General features: G+C 37.2%; 1 protein-coding gene across 1 annotated transcript in view; it reads right to left on the minus strand.

Annotated features, from left to right (window-relative positions):
• Positions 1-3,138: 3,138 nt before the first annotated feature.
• The window catches only part of ngfra (nerve growth factor receptor a (TNFR superfamily, member 16)), a 37,290-nt gene continuing 22,918 nt past the window's right edge, over positions 3,139-17,510 (minus strand). The window contains exons 4-6 of the mRNA XM_084126157.1: positions 15,487-15,709; positions 14,098-14,264; positions 3,139-7,327 (exon numbers count right to left, since the gene is read on the minus strand). Coding sequence (XP_083982283.1) covers positions 7,296-7,327; positions 14,098-14,264; positions 15,487-15,709 — 422 coding nt within the window. The 3' untranslated portion in view covers positions 3,139-7,295. The remainder of the gene's footprint in view (positions 7,328-14,097; positions 14,265-15,486; positions 15,710-17,510) is intronic.

The raw sequence follows: 17,510 nt of genomic DNA on the forward strand, positions 1-17,510 counted from the left end.
GAAAGTATTTAAAAAAATATGATTCTTTGATGAATAGAGGGTTTAAAAGAATATCATTTATTTGAAATATAAATATTTTTTAACATAAATGTCACTACTGTCACTTTTGATCAATTTCATGCAAATTGCTGAATACATTTTTTAATTCTTTAGAAAAAAGAAAAAAAACTTACCAACCCCAAACTTTTTAGCAGTTGTGTATATTAATGTATTACTCAATTATTGGGTAATTAATGAAATTATTAATGTATTACCCATAATAATGGAGAATCCTCTCAAAGCTATGGTCTTGTCTATGAAATCATATATTCATTGGACTGCAAATAATTTATGGAGCTATTATGGCATCACAGAGTTGAGATCTGAAAGTGTAAGTTTAGCCTACCTCTTTACAATATGCCAAAGAATTATTAGAGGGAGTTAGTTAAGAATTATTACACAGAGCTCTGACTGGACTAAAAGAGAAATGAAAACTATTCATTGACAAATCTGTGTAAAATCACATTTTCATTCTCCTCTACCCATTTGTTTTACACTCCTCTGCATGTCTGCTTCTCTGTCTTTCTCTCTCTTTCACTTGTCAGTGATAATGGCAGTAGTTTGTCTGTGTCCTTGACTCTGACATAAATCTTTTCTATGGGCAGATGCAGTGACGTCATTCTTCACTTTGTAAGTCTTTGCTTGTCAAAATGAATGTAATTACACACCAGTAATGTCCCTTTTTATGACAACTTTTAATCTTTTAATCTCAAGTTTTAGCTGACTCATGGTCCTTATTAAGTATATGAGGGTTATGGATGAATTAGATTAGTGACTACATTTTGCTGTGGTAGTTGGTTTGTCTGGCTAATCTAATTGAAAGTGAATGCGGTGACAGTGGAGCTTATCTCTTACACCCTGCTGCTCATCGCTGTCTACAAGCCTGCTGACAAGCATCAGTGGGTAAAGGCTCTGATGTACAGGCTTTGTAAAGCGCTGGTTCTTGTGCAAGCATTGTTCTCTCAAGCGGTTTTCACACACAGTGCTTATGTGGGTGTGTAGTAGGTGTATGAGCGTTTCAAAATGCTAACATACACTAACAGTCAGAAGTTTATGACACACTTGACTGAATTTATTTCTCAAAAACCTTTTGATCTAAAGGCTTATACTACTTAAATGCTTTAGATTTGTTTTGTAGACAAGAATAAATTTTGCATGTTTAGTAACGTACAAAACTAATATTTATATGTTATACATTTTCTTCATGATTTGGACCAGTACATTCATTTATTTTATTTTAAAAATTATTACGTTTACCCAGACAGCAACATAGTGTCAGCCCAGATCCGGCCCACATCTGGGCCGTGCGGAATCCACGTGTATGTGTATGTATGTTGCTGTCTGGGTAGTAATTGATTTTATTAGTGAATTAAAATGAATTAATTATATTTCTTTAAAATAATTAATTTAATAATACTAGAAAAAAAAAAGATTTATTAATAATAATAATAATAAAAATAATAATGACTAATGTTACTGTGAATATTGCATAACCAAACTTTTGGTGTGTCAACATCCATGTACCGTACAGTTTAAAGTGTGGGTAACTACTTACACACATAACAGTTATTGTGAAATTCCTCAAAATAAAACGGTGCTTTCTTTGGGTTTCAGCATGAATGCAAGCAGAGTTACAATTGCAGCGACTAAAAGACGGGATCTAATAAAGCATATGGATGTGCTTTATGCTGTGGTTTGGCAATCACTTGGTCCAAACATATTTTGTGGTCTGCTTTTCTGCCCACTTTCAAAAAAAAAAAGACATATTTTAAAACAGTTCTCACTTCCCATAGAGATGAAGTGACATGGCAAACTTTTTTTTGTCAAAACGTTTCTTTAGACTAGTCCATTTTACTAGTTAATCACACATCTGGAATTGTTTCTTTCAGTTTATTTGTTGCCTTCACACTGAAAGAACAATGCAGAAATGAACTTTAGATATGTTGCTAAAAGGCCAATAAAGTATAGTGTAATTCTTCATGTTTGCTTAAATTCCCAGCAAAGTGAATTTTACACTGTTTTACAGAAGGAATCTGATGCTCTGCCCATGTTGTTGCTGGATTGCAGATCTTAAGGGCTTTGTTTTGGTTAATGTGCATTAGAGAGGTCTGGATTTGGAGCTAATATAAGTTGTGAAGCCTCTAGGGGCCATATAGAGGTTGGACCACTGAATAACCTCAATCATGGATCATGAGTTTGGTGTTTCCCAGGGTGTTCACATGACAAATCAAAACAGGGTGTCTAAAAATGTCATTATGAATATTTTTTTCCCAACAGAAGACGTCTGTAGTCAGAACAGTCACTAATGTGACCCACTGGAGCCATTATCATTTAGGTAAAAGTGATTGATGTTTTATAGAAATCATTGTTCAAGATATTGGGCCCAATCATACACCTGGCGCAATGCAAGTGTTTTTTGCTAGTATCAGCCCGACACCGTTATCATTTTCACGTCCTGCGCCAGGTTGTTTAAATAGCAAATTGATTTGCGCCCATTTGTGTGCCCATGGGCGTGCTGGTCTGAAAACGAGGTGTGTTCAGGCGCATTGTTGGCGCGTTGCTATTTTGAGGCAACTGAAAAAAAATTGTTTTTGTTATTTAAAGAGCACATTAGTAATATTTGCCTATAGGTGGGTCCACAATGTGCGTACACTTTGTCTCGTAGATGTCGCGCACGAGCAGATCCGTTTCCCCGCTAGAGAAGCGTTTAGTTTTTCTGCTTGCAAATTCCGCCATGTAAATAGCGAATCCGCCATGGCGCGAGAACAACTGGCTTTTAAAGGGAATGGGAGATGAGACTCTGATTGGTTTATTGCACGTTATGCCCAAAACACACCCATTACTCATGAAGGGAATAGGGACAACCCTTGTAGACCGTGCGCCGGCCACGCCGACCATTTTTCCAATCTTTAAATTAGCAAAAGTGGATTCGGAGTCCGAATTTCGAACACACCCTACCTGCACTTGTGCCGTGCGCTTTAGACCATGCGTTTAGATCGTTAAAATAGGGCCCATTGTGTCTAACGCCTTTCTTAAGCATTTTTTGAATTCTGTATTTTGGGAAAAACATGGCTGAATGATGGAAACAGACCGTGTTGTAGCAGTCATATTTGGTTTTTATTTAATAGAATTCTAATGCTTTCATTTCTTGTTTACATAAGTGTACCGTCATAACTCCAGGAAACAATTTACACAATGCATTGTACAGCATGGATTACGTACAGAGAACATTCAGCTCTATTAGAGGGATAGGCCGAACAGGGGAATTGATTTTCTAAAGCATCATGTGGAGGTTCTTCCTAACATCCTAAGTTAAGTCTCTTAAATGTGATATACCATAGTCTCTATTTAATCTAATAGTTATTGTACAATCCCTTTTCATATCAACATATTTATGAAACACAAAATTATCAAATATTGCCATACTTTAGGCTTAAGGGTGAAGAGCTAAAAGTTTTGAAAAAATAGGTTGCGCTGAGTTGAGTGCATAGTGGTCTGATGTAAATTAACAGTGACATTTATATGATACTTTAAGTGTTTTATGATACATCACCTAAATTCACCTGGATGTACCGTATTTTAGCTGGATAATGATGTACTGTTTTGTAATCTTCATCAACATTTTCTTATAACTAAAGAAAAAAAGGCAACAAAAAAAAAACTATCACATACAACTCAGGACACACAAGCGAAATAGATACACAAACATAATACACAAAATCAAGCTTGTTGAACATTACTCAAAGACACCTGACAGAGTTCACAGGCACTTTCTGGTGATGGACACTCTTTGAGTGTTCAAATTCAATCTGTTTTAAGTGCTACGAAAGTAAACTGTCTCTATAAAATACTGCTCTCAAAGAATACATCTATTTGAAATTTAAAACAAAAGAGTTTTATTAAAAAAAATAAAGAATTACTGAAGTAGAAATAAGGATGGCTAAGGATGGAATTTTTTTAATATATATGGCAAATAAGAGTTTTGTTTTCCTCTGATACACTTTGTGGCTGACAAATGGAGATTTATAACCATTTTTGTGTGGAGGTGTTTTATTAATGGCAACTTTTGGCACATTCCAGGGAACTGAATCAAGAATCAATCCACTTGTTTACTTCAATTGTTTTAAATGCTTACTGATTGACTGATTGATGCATAGACGGCCTGTAGATGCCAATCAAGTCGTCTGGGTTATATGTGAAACACATGGTAAATGGCTCTACCTCATATGTAAATTCTCAGAACACTTTAGAACAACAAATCACTTTAACAATCTATGAAAATATAGCCATATTTTCAACATAATACATCACACCATCATCCCCCCCGAGGGGCATCAATCGCTCAGATCTCTTTTGTATTGTCATCACAGCTCTCGCTATTTGATGTCTGCTAACTTCTCTGCTGTCTTAAGAAGCAGAGCATGGGATAAACACAACCCATTCTGTTCTCAGCGCGTTCCCACACACAGACCAAGAGATCTTATCTTGATCTCATCAGATTCTCTCAAGTAGGCTAATATCAGAACAAACATTGGTGAGCGTTAAACCCCTGATGTGCATTAAACACTAGTATGCAAGCAACTCCAGAAGCCAATGATATGCTTCGCTGCCTGATTTAATGGAAAGGACAGCGCCTGGGGAGATGCACGCTACTAAAGCCGTATAAAAGCTGATGGAGCAGACAACCTGCCTGCCAAAAAAGCAGGAGGCAGAGATGTTCCACCGACTCTTATTTCAAACTTTAAGGTAATGCATTACTTCAAGTAGGAACTGAATTAGAGTGTAATAGTGCAAACCAGTCAGTGACTAGCACTGAGTACTGGAATAATGGCCCTGCTGGAAAGTCCAGCTTAAACTGGTAGCTGGCAGACCACCAAAAAAACAAACAAAACAAAAAAACTACCAGCTAATCATACCAGTTTAAGGTGGTCAAGTTGGCTTTTGAGCAATAGTGGCAGGTCAACCAGCTAATGACCAGCTTAGATCAGCTGAAATGGTCCAAAATACTGCTAACTGCTTTAGATAGATTTTTGGGGGAATCTTGTCATATCAAAAAGTGATTTCCTGTAGATTTATCGTTGATTAGTGGAAGTGAGAGCAGAAAAGTTGGATGGTGAGTCTCAGAATGGAGAAGCAGAGCTCCAGGGAAGGGAAGCTGAGCTGAACAGGGCCCCAGGAGAATGAACTGACTGTGGGGAAGAGAAACAGAAAGCTTCAGGGGTAATTACGACCTGCCTGACAGGAATGTCTCACTAATGCCTCATGTTTATTCCAGAGCCTGATGGTGAGCGCATTAGAAATGCAACGAAAGACAGTCCATTAGACTGTGTGTGTGTGCGCACTATGGAATATCTGTATTAGGTCCCTAACATCTATTTACGAGTGCAATTTCCCATTGGATGGGTAGAAAACAGGAAGCAAAGGTCTATTTTTAGTATTTCTGTTTTTGTTTTGTGGAGTGTTAACTTGTTTGTTTCGTTAGACCATTCCTTTTTACTTTAAAGGTGATATAATAATGTTAAAGTACTTCTTATTCCCCCTTAGTCGTGACTGCTTCCAGCACGTGACTGCTGGCATCTGAATCTGCATCCGCGTTTATGGAATGAATCATGTAGCCAAGAAAGAGAGTGGGAAAGAAAGAGCGAGAAATGTAGCGACAAAGACGAGGATAACCTAGACAGGATGACTCATCAAGAGCTACATTAAGCGTCAATGACTGTGGAGTTTGAGCAAGAAAAAAAAGAGAAACAAAGAGATTTTATGAACCTCAAGACAAGCAACTTGAAAATATGATGGGGAAATCCTAGTATTGGCCGCACATCAGATAATTCTCTCTTGAAGGTATATAAATTGTCAAGGAACAACCTTTTAAAATAAAACGTTAATATTGGCTTGTTTATTTAAGGTTTGTAAGACTTAAGTCAGTGAGGTTACTGACTGGTGGTTATTCATATGACAATATGTAGTTAAAGATACACATTTGGAGTATACAACTTAAAACAACTTTAAAATATACTAGCAAAATATGTTTTTCGTTTAGTATTCTTTTTTAGTAAATAGTTTAGACAAATTATTGAGGGGGTGGATGAGGTTTCCTCAAAAGTACTTAAAGAATCATTAATGTAAACGTTTAAGAAACCTTGGCTGTTGAATCTGAATCAGAACTAAATATCCAGACATTCCAATCAAACCTGGAAAAAAAAAATGATATGGCTGAAATAATGGTAGGACATTAACATGGTGGTTGTTTCTAAGAGTACATGATGGCTTGAAAATAGTTCTGTAGCTCTTTTAGATCTGGTTTCTGTTTGCATTGTGACTCAGATTTCCGAGGAGGAAAGGCGAGAGCATCTAGGCAATGAAACCTAAACTGCAATGACTAGAGGAAGGCAGGGAATATGACACGCTATGTGTGTGTTTTTTTAGAGAAAAGGCTGTCACAGAGAGTGTGAAAGAGAGAAAAGGGAAGGCGAGCTAAGTATAGATCTGAGTCATTACATTAGTAAAGGTCAACAAATGTCACAGTTGTGAGTTGTTGCCCATAAACGCTGACCTGCGATCAGCTGCTTTGAAACAAGACGGCGACTGGTATGCGCTGCATATAACCCCCCGAAGTTTTAACACACCTGGAAATGGCTGAATGAAAATGGGTACAAATACAATGATGATTGAATAAAGGGCCTTGATGTTGTAGACAGAATCTATGAATACTTCAAAGATAAGGCAAAAACAAAATCCTTATTAGATCAGGCAGAAGGCTCCAGGTAGAGGAACCATGGTGCGGCTGCTAAATTGCGCGATATCCGTGAAGCCTGTGATGGCCATCTCTTTACGTTCTCTTGTGAAGCCAAAGACATCCAGAGTTAGTGTCACAAGGTCACATTAATACATCTGAGAAACCCAGTATATGTTAAAACATTCATCAAAGTTTGTGGTGGGTTTCAGTATACATTATGGTGAACTTTCTTAAGGGTAATAGGCTTGTGTTTAGAAATAGCTACTTTAGGCCGGTGAGTCTGAACGTTGATGTGGATCCACTGATGTGGTGCTGTTGAACCATCTCAACAACGTATCGTCTGTGCTAGGTTCAAAAGGATCAAAGGTCTGGTCACTTAAGTATTGGCGTCCCTTGCCGGATGGCTGTCATGGCTTCACTCCAGCATTGTTTCCTTCTCCAATCTCTCCTCCCCTCTGCATTGTCATATTGATAACGTGACTTCCTCTTCTTCACTGGTTAGGCCTGAGGTTGGGGAGAGTCAGGCTGAGCCCCCCCCATCCACTCTCACCACTAGAGGAAAAAAGAGAAAGAAAACATTAGCAGTTCATGATTAAATTCTTCGAGCAATATGTTGGGAGTTAGCGACTATACTAATTTAACTACATTTTTAATTAGCTTATTTGTCCTATCGGGCTTTGACAAGACTGATTCATTGTAATGAGTTGGTTCATTTAAAGGAATAACTTTAATGATAAAACATGGATAAAAACATGATTCACTGATTCATTTGAGTCAACACATTGTCTCTCTCTCTCTCTCTCTCTATATATATATATGTATATATATATACATTATGTTTGCAGGTTACCTATTAGCATTGGGTTTAAATCCAAAATATTGCCAAATAGGCGCTTTAACATTTCGCTTTGAAACCAAATCTTCCACCATCGTCTTGTCAGTCAGCTGGCCTCACTCTCGTTACGATGATCCTTCAATGTTGAAAAAGTTGTGCTGCTTAATATTTTTGTGGAAAACGTTATTTGCCTTTTTCAGGATTCTTTGATGAATAGAAAGTTCAAAAGAACCGCATTTAATTTTTATTCTCATTGGTTTTGTGCCACACAAATCATGCCTCAATGTAGTTAGCTACTTTTTTAAATTTATATTTTACTGTAATTCTTCAAAACTTTAGCTTGACTGTAGTATAACTTCTTTGAATAATGAGTAACTTGCAATGTACAGTGTCAGAGTAACTTCCCCAAAAGTGAACGTTGCATTATATTTGTCACGAACTGCTCCGAGACACGAAGGTAGATCCAAATGCAGCTTTTATTTAGGGGCAATCCAGAAACGTAATCCAATAAACAGGCAATGGGTCAAAACACAGGCAGACAGTCCAAACAAACAAAACAAAACAAAACAAAACAAAACAGGCAGGGGTCAGAGGCAAGAGAGTAATCCAAGGAACAGGCAAGAAATCCGTAAACCAAGAAACAAGAAAACCAGGAAAACGCTCAGAGTTGCAGTGTGACACTAAACAAAACTTCGCCGTGAGTGAATGAATGAACATGGTATATATAGACTGAGACTAACAGGATGATAAGACACAGGTGAATGCAATCAGTGAATGAGGTACAGGTGAATGTGATCAGTGATAAGTGATGATGAGTCCAGGCAGTGAGTTATGGGAAATGTAGTTTGTGAGTGATAATAGTCTTATGTGGAGTGCCCTCTGGTGGCTCTCAAGGGCACTCCAGCTGGTGACCGTTACAATATTACACTAGAGACTGTCAATTAGTTCTAGCACTATTTGATACTTAAGGTCTATGTCGACTAGTCGTGGATAACATAAATGTAGTTATGCTTACAGTTGATAAGAAAAATTAGAATTTGTGCATGAGTAGTAGTAACTCTTGCAAAAAGTCTTATAGAAAATAAAACATTATTGGTGTGCACTAAATTAATCCTTTAAAGAGAAACATTATGCATTGCCTCACGTCATTCGGGGCAAAGGAAAAGTTTTTCTCACTAAATAACATGCAAGTTCCAATTTTAGCCAGTTTGAGTCGAGTGGCGAGCGGTCCCCCTGGAGCTCTGAGCGTCCCGGTCCCCTCTGCCTGCCCTAACCATTTAACTGCAATCACTATTACATTCAGCCTGAGACACAAATGCCTCATTTTCCCACTAACCCTTCAATCTGTTGTCAATTGTGCAGAGCCATGGAAACAGTTCCGGAATGCTGCAAGTAGGCTTTTAGTTCTGAGGTCCTGTTTTGTGTCTGGACCCATTCAGAGCTGAGCCATTTGTGCAATACCCCAAAAAAAACTTTTTTCCTGTCTTGTCTATGACATCATAGCAGTCTACAGAGACAAATGTAGCCACACCCACCCATTGGAGAAAACAAAAGTGTGCTGCATAATTAGACAAATTTTAGGTCACAATTTGGCATATTTGTTTGTAGAGGTGAGAAGTGCCAGGACCAGTCAATAGAAAATCTGGAACTCCATTCAAATTAAGTAAACTGTGTATTCTTATACTATTGATAAGAAGTGCAGAAAAACTAGCTAATAGTTAGCAAGCTCTCAATGAAGCCAAATTTAGTTTTGTTTTTTTGGTTAAATACTTCTTCACCCAAAAACAGGTTTATCAAACTGGAGATTGTTTATCATATTCTGTGCACGCTTTCTATCAAAACCTGGAAATACTAGAGTCTTTTGTCCCCTGAGGGGCGTCCTACATTTTAAGTGTCCTCAACAGGGATACATGCAGTATTTTGAAATCACATTCTCTCGGCCTACCGAGGGTAGTTCTGACCAAATGTTATGCTCAAGTGCAACTCTTAAGAGCTCTGAGAGAGTGTGAGAAAATGTGTGAAGGCAAATAGTAAACGTAATGTTTCACTAAATCTTCTGTCATAGTTAAATATGGTTTAACAATAATATGCACACTATATTTAAAGGCACATATACAATAGACATTTAATTTTCTGTGATTTTGAATCATTTTTTGTAATGAAAAAACTCCCACATACAGAAAAATATTTACAGTAATTGTACCAAATGGAAATAGGAAAGGGGATAGTTCATTCAGAAATGCAAATTCTGTCATGATTTATTGTGTACTACTGTATGTGACTTAAGATAAGATATTTTGTTTGGATTTTTATTTTCTAATACAATGAAAGTCAGTGGGGTCCAATGTTGCTGTGAACCTCATTGACTTTCATTGTATCGTCAAACACATCCTTCAAAATATCATATCTTTTCACAGAAGAAAGTCACAGGTTTAGAATGAAATGAGGGTAAGTAAATGATGACAGAATTTTCATTTTTGAGTGAACTGTCCCTTTAAGGCAAAAGTTCCAGATGTCAGTGTTAAAAGTGTGCTCAAAGAAGGGGAAATGAGGCGTTTAAATGGATGAGAATGAATTTGAAAATCATGGATAGAAAGGAAGAGCATAGAGTGATAACAGAAAGATAGCTGAGTGGCTGAAATTTGCTGCGGTTCATGCCATATTGCCAGCCTTCGACCAGATGCATGGCCCGACGGGAATTGTGCTGACCCTCCTGTTCAGCCACTCAGACCCTCGCAGATGGCGTGACTGCTCTTCGTGTTAAGCAAAGTGTGGATCCGTCAGATCACAAGTGCCAGAAGCGAAGAAGACTGAATTCCTTTAAAAAATTAAATACCCTTTCACCTTCATCCCCCTCCTCTGATATCCACTCATCCATCCGTTCATTCCCTAGAGTCTAGTGAAAGCTTTGCATTGAGAGCTGCTAGAGAGAGACGGAGAGGGAGGGAGAAAGAAATAGTGGTATTCTAGCTCTAACTGCTGACTGTTTGTTGGTGACTCCTCCTGAACTACCAACACAGCACATTTACACCAGCTAATCAAGTTATTTGTCACTCCTAATTGACAGCAATGTAGACCACTCTAACTAAGAGTAAAATGAAGAGATATGTACAGTCAGGAACTGCTGATTCTGCAGCATATTCACTCGTCTCTTGGGTGCTTTAACAAGGTACAAAAAAAAACATAACACACATTTCTGAACACGCAGTGTGGGTTGTCTGAACGTTTTAATGATTCCGTAGAAGCAGCGGCAAACATTTGTAGCTGATGCTTATTAGCTAGATAAAAAAAAATGCAGCAACTGACGCACCAGCAGGTCCAACGTCGGCCTGCAATTTGTCATGCAACAGCTGCTAATGAGCGAGTTTTACTGTCAGACTGTCTGGCCAGCGCACGTTTCTCAAGCCTTAAACCGACCGTCCATGTTCACTGACCATCTAAAGTGTATTGCACACAAAACCGGCAAGCACTATATCCGAAAATCAGCAGTTTAAATCTGATTGGCTGGCTTCTATCAAATGTCCAGCAGTTTTGACCAAACTGGACAAATTGTAATAGGTGTTAGTTATAGTTCTTTGCCAGAATAAGCTGACTATGCAAGATGAAAATGACAATGATATTTTATTAGCTAAAGAAGCAGTGTTTTGTTTGTTTTTTTACCTTTTAAAAAGCTTTTAAATTTGGTAATTTTCAATCCCATAGTTCATTTTCTTGAAAAAGTGGCATAAATTACATCAATACATCAATTAAAAAGACTTCTATACATTATTTAAAGCAATGAAATAAAAAATAAAATGTTTATTACTTTATTAGAAGATTCTGTAATGGAAGACCCAAGCGCAAAAAATTGGTATGTGTGGGCACTGAGGACTGAAGCTATAGACAGAGAGACCCTTGACACATTTACAACTGGTGCCTGTGTGTTTACAGTAGCCATGTGTGAGAAATAGAGGGAAGCCTCTGCCAGAAAGACCTGATGGAACAATCACACCTGTTCTGGCTGACATTGTTGCATTATGGTTGTGAAAATGCGTGTGTGTGTGTGCGTGTGTGTGTGTGTGTGTGTGTGTGTGTGTGTGTGTGTGTGTGTGTGTGTGTTGTTGTGGGATATGTTTTGGGCCCCATGAGGAAAGCAGCTTATAAATCATACAAAATTATGTTTTTTTGAAAATGTAACAATACAGAACGTTTTCTGTGATGGGTAGGATTAGGGATTAGAATATACAGTTTGTACAGTATAAAAAAAACATTATGTCTATAGATTATATGCACATGCAGACAGAGAATGGAAGGGGATGCTAGAGGAGAGCAAGCAAATGTTGATGAAAATATAAACTGCACAGAAATTGACTAAGACAGAGAGAATAAAGAAAAAGAGACAGGGCATGTGGATGAGTCACAAAAAAACAGGGTTATTATAGTAAACTAAAACTATAAAAAAAATATAAAAAAACATTTTTTGTTAATTGAAATAAAATATTTAACATATTTTGTTTCAGCTAGCTGCAGAAGAAAAAATACCATTTTCGTTTAGTTTAATTTGATGTACTAAAATAACTAAAACTAAATAATAATAATATAGACATTAAAAAACAAAAACAATAAAAATTACCCCAAAAAAACACAACAAAATTACAAACATTTAAATTATACTATAATAACACTGCACATAACCTGTCAAGAACATGTCCAGGCCATATTTCAACCCAAAATCAAAGCAAAGAATAAATAAATGCTGTTTTAAAGTAAAATGGCCAGATGCATTGCAGTAATGTGAAATTTGGTAGATGTCACAGTGCAAACAATCCTTAATATTTCAAATATTCTTCATTATCTCTGTGCAAATGTGACCTTATGTTTTGGTATATTCTGGGCCTCTATGATAATGTTGTGTCGAGGGTCTGCTTCACATTCCTGACACTCTTGTTTTTGAGAGTGCCCCCCCCCCCCCCCAAAAAAAAACAACCCCATCACTATTCATGACCCAGCTCCCATAATGCATTGCTGCACCCTCTCAATAACGTGATAAGTCTCATCTCTAAAACCCAAGACTGTCTGTTGTTCTCTTTCATAAAAGAGAGGTTTTTTTCTCTTTCTTTCTTTCTTTCTTTCTTTCTTTCTTGCTTTCAGAGTGGACTGATGTATTATATGTTTGACAGTGAGGTTAACATAATGCCGTTGGCTCACATAACCGCTTACAATAAATGCAAATGAAAATGCTGCTATTTATTTATTCATTAAGAAGATGCTTTTATCCAGAGTGATTCACTCAGGCTAGTACTCACTCTCTCACATACACAATTGTGCGGAACATTAGATATGTGACATACTAATATCTAATAAACTATGTAATATATGTACTATCCTCTTTTTGACTATGCTTGTGCCCTTATTGTGATCTTTCATTCATTTCACTGTTCTGTGATATTTTTAGTCACAATAATAAAACGGGCAAAGAAAAACGTGATTAGCTTTTCTTCAAAAGCCCGTGTTTTGTGTGTGTGTTTAAAAGATTTTTGTCTGATTAGACAACTTATCACAAACAGTTTTCAGACTATAAAGGAAGTTCTCCACATTTTAGGCCCTTGCACTGCTGTATATTCAGTTTTACATTTCAAAGGTGAAATCTGTAACTTCTGCGCCAAATGGTATTGAAATGTTTTTTTTTTTTTTTTTTTTTTTTTTTTTTTTGAAATCCCAACATGTGTTTGTGTCATACAAACAATGTACGATCAATAGAGTGTTTGGGAAAATTGTTTTAAAATAATTATTATCTGTAGTTCCATTTGGATCCACAAGTGGTGCAAAAGTAACACTGCACATTTAAATGCATTCTCTGTGCTGAATCGATTGCATAAAGTGATACGCATATATTTAATGCTCTTCAACCCAATAATGTTTGTCCCCAGTGAAGACGTTTGACAAAATCCATCCCTGCACTTTGCAGCAGGTTGAATCAACATGGCCACTTTATTGTCGAGTTTCACTCCCTCCCTGTCTCGTCCCCGTGGCGTCAGTCCACGTCCCGTGTGAGGGTACTACCAGACTCGTGGTCTTTTAAATATTATTGAACAGCACACAAGCATTTCAGAGATTTCTCTGGAATGTATGAAAGCACTTCTTTGGTTTATTTTCATGGTTTGTGCCCGTATATGTGTGCAGTTCTCGACTTGTGTGTTCCTTTTAAGATCTGAATGATAAACGTGTTAAACGTCAGTCTGCTATGTCATCCACACCCAGCCTTACATGGAAATGCCAAGTGTATAAGGAGGGCAAAAGGAAGATATGAGAGAGAACGGGGAGATGGAACAGGGAGAGAGATACTAAAGATAAACACAAGAGGAGAGTATATTTGTCAAATATACAGTACATAGGGACGTTGGCTCAACCAGTGGCATGAGTTTTGAGGCAATGGCAGAAGGGGGAAGTGTTTGAAACTGACTTGTCATTATTTAGACAGTAATCCTGTCTGTGTCTGTGGTCTTACCGATCTGCGTCTGCGTCTGCGTCTGCGCTTGCTGCTCCTGCAGACTCTGGCTGTCCACTGAGATGCCACTGTCACTGTGCAGCTTCTCTCCCTCTGGAGATGGTGTCTGATTGGCTGTGGCTGCACGATTATTAGCTGCCTGTTTATTCTGCTTGCAGCTGTTCCACCTGGAAGAAACAGATGCACATGTAGAGTACAAATGAATGTGATGAGTGAGAGGAAAGCATTGGCAGCATTCAATTTCAACAATAAACAGTTGTGTTTGCATAGTAGTGGATTTTCTTTTTCTTCTAAATATGCCTAAATATGTTTGAGCACATTTATGCCAGAGGAGAACTGGCCCCCGACTGAGCCTGGGTTCTCCCAAGGTTTTTTTTCTCCATTGGGTCACCTGATGGAGTTTTAGGACACCATTAGGTCACTTGATGGAGTTTTCGGTTCCTTGCCACTGTTGCCTTTGGCTTGCTCAGTTGGGGATATTTTGGGGATATTAATTTAATTCTATCAATCAATAAATTTACACTAGAAACAACCTTGTTGTGTTATTTTGGTTTAATGCTGTGAAGCTGCTTTGATGCAATCTGTATTGTGAAAAGCGTTATATAAATACACTTGACTTGACTTGACTTGACTATTCTTCTTCATTTCTATTTTCAAATTTTTGCAGAACTTTATATTTATTTATTTATTTATAATTTTAGAACACTATTACAAAAAAGAAAAACAAAACAAAGTAGAACAAGAGACAAAATCAACCTAATAATATTAATAATAATAACTATTTTTTCCATTTGTTTTTTGTTAATTTGGTTTATTTTCATGGTTTGTGCCCGTATATGTGTGCAGTTTTCGACTTGTGTGTTCCTAATTATATATCATATAATATAATTATATATCATATACAGAATTATTTTTGTAAAAGTTCTTAGGTTAGTGGGTAATCATTATAACAATTGTTGAAAAGTTTGGGGTCAGTAATATTTTCAGTTTTCAAAATTGATAATAATATGAAATCTTTCTTGAAATCATCATTTCAGAATGATTTCTGAAGGATCATGTTACACTGAAGACTGGAGTAATGATGCTGAAAATCCAGCTTTGACATCACAGGAATAAATTACATTTTAAAATATATTACAATATTTTAAATTGTAATTATATTTTACAATATTACTATATTTTGGACCAAATAAATGCAGCCTTTGTGAGCATAAGAGACTTTTAAAAAATCTTACCGACTCCTTAGCTTCATCCAAAAGCAATAAAAATCTATGATATGTGCCAATTGAAACAAGGCCTGAATGTTTCACCACCTGACTATCCTCAATCATTTTCCATCTGTTCTTAAGTCTTTCTATGTTTTAAGGATTTTTTCTCTCTTTTGCTCACCTCTTAAAGATGATGTAAGCCAGGAGGCCGACCACGACCGCTGCCAGGATGGAGCAGTAGATGGGAATCAGGTTCTCGTTTAGCCTATTACTAATAAAGTGAGGAGATCTGGGTTTGGGTGTGGTGTTGTCGTCTCCGGGGCTGGGGCTCCACAAACGGTTCAGATCAGTGACAAATGAACTAGAATCACCAGTGAAAGCGGGATAGGTAGGACTCAACGGATCTAGGATAGAGAGAAAGACAGTCACACATACAGTATACGTTAGGGCTGTAACGGTACGTGTATTCGTACCGAACCGTTTCGGTACAGGGCTTTCGGTTCGGTGCACGTGTGTACCGAATGACTGAATGCAATATTTTGTGTGCGGAACATAGGTACATTTTCGTGTTTCCACACGAACATATTAAGTGGCGGAAGTCTCCGCGTTCAGCGCAAATCCCGCCCTGCAGCTGATTCTAATGTTTTTTCCTATTAGACATTCTCTGGTTTTACCAGTGTTTTACCCGTCGTCACTGTAACCTAAACCAATGAAATAGACTGCAGGGCGAAAAAAAGCTTTTCCGCTTCGTGTGCGCGCCGCCGCACTCTCCGTTCCGTGGTGTGTGTGTCGACGACCCGCTGCGCTCTCTGCTCAATGTTCGAGTCCCTGTTTGCGCTTTGCGTTCTGCTCTGTCGTTAACGGCCCAAACACTTCAATCATGTACCGATCACGCACTGGAAAAGCAAAGTCCGCTCAAATAAGGTGACATTTCTCAGTAGTAACTAGACTTCTGTTTGCTGAGCAGCTGGTATAGTCATGCTGGCAACAATGGTAAAATGACCTGCTCTGATCACATGCTCTGGTAATAATAGCTTTGGACTATATTTTATTTTGATAATTATTAAAAAAGTGAAAAAAAAATCTTAAATTGATTATGTTGATTGATTATTGAAAAATAATAATACATTAATATATTTGTTTAATATTATTTTAATATAGGGCTATTTTCTGTTCCTGCACTGTAATCATAGTTATTTATTTATATTTTTCATTATATTTTATTATGTGATATTGGTTTGAGACTGAGAGTATTTTATTTAGTGGAGAACTTTGCAGCAGTATTTTATTTCTTTTTTTATTTTATATCTATTTTATTAAAAAGTGTTTAAAAAAGTGTAAACAACTTGTAAAAAAAAATTATAGTAATAAACAACCTGCAGTTTAATGTTTGCATTTCTTTCCCTTACTGTACCGAAAATAAACCGAACCGTGACTTTAAAACCGAGGTACGTACCGAACCGTGATTTTTGTGTACCGTTACACCCCTAGTATACGTTAGCTACAATCTGAGAATGACTGGGAACCTATAGATGTAAACTGATGGTGAAAACTACTGCAGTCTGCTGCTATATCTAAACAGAATTCACACTCTATTATTATGTATATATTTTGGGATAATGCAATGCAAAAATGCAAATGGGATATTGAACTGAACCTGATGAGATGTTAGTGGAAGCTGTGAAAATTGACCAATGGCTGTCTGGATGGTGTTACATGATATATAGCCTTTTTCACCCACTAAAGGCACTATTTGTCTTTTTATCGGTCTTCCTCTCTTTATTGATTTGATGCATAATTTATCGAAAGGCAAGCCCCAATAAACTCTTTCCAGCTCCCAATAGAGCACAACAGTGGCTGCCCACTTTTTCAGAAGTCTTTGTGCCGGAAGTATTTTTCCCATTCATTTTCTCCATAGTCATTAAAAAAGAAACATGAACCAGTTTTGAGTTTAATCACATTCCAAACGTTTGGTTTAAATCTAAGTACTTAATAATTATTAATAATACATTACTCATTGAATGAGGCTTTGCAAATAATGTTGCAATATGAAGCTGTTGACTTTAAGTCATACCTTTAGCGTGTGAAGAGTTTTAATACAAAACAAAATCAATGTCTGTATGGAGAAAAGGAAATGAATACCATTATGGAACCCAACAGTTGCACTTCACACACACACACACACGCAATATTCACTTGTTTTGC

Source organism: Abramis brama (genome assembly GCF_963993115.1).
Source record: "Abramis brama genome assembly, chromosome: 1".
Taxonomy (NCBI): Eukaryota; Metazoa; Chordata; class Actinopteri; order Cypriniformes; family Leuciscidae; genus Abramis; species Abramis brama.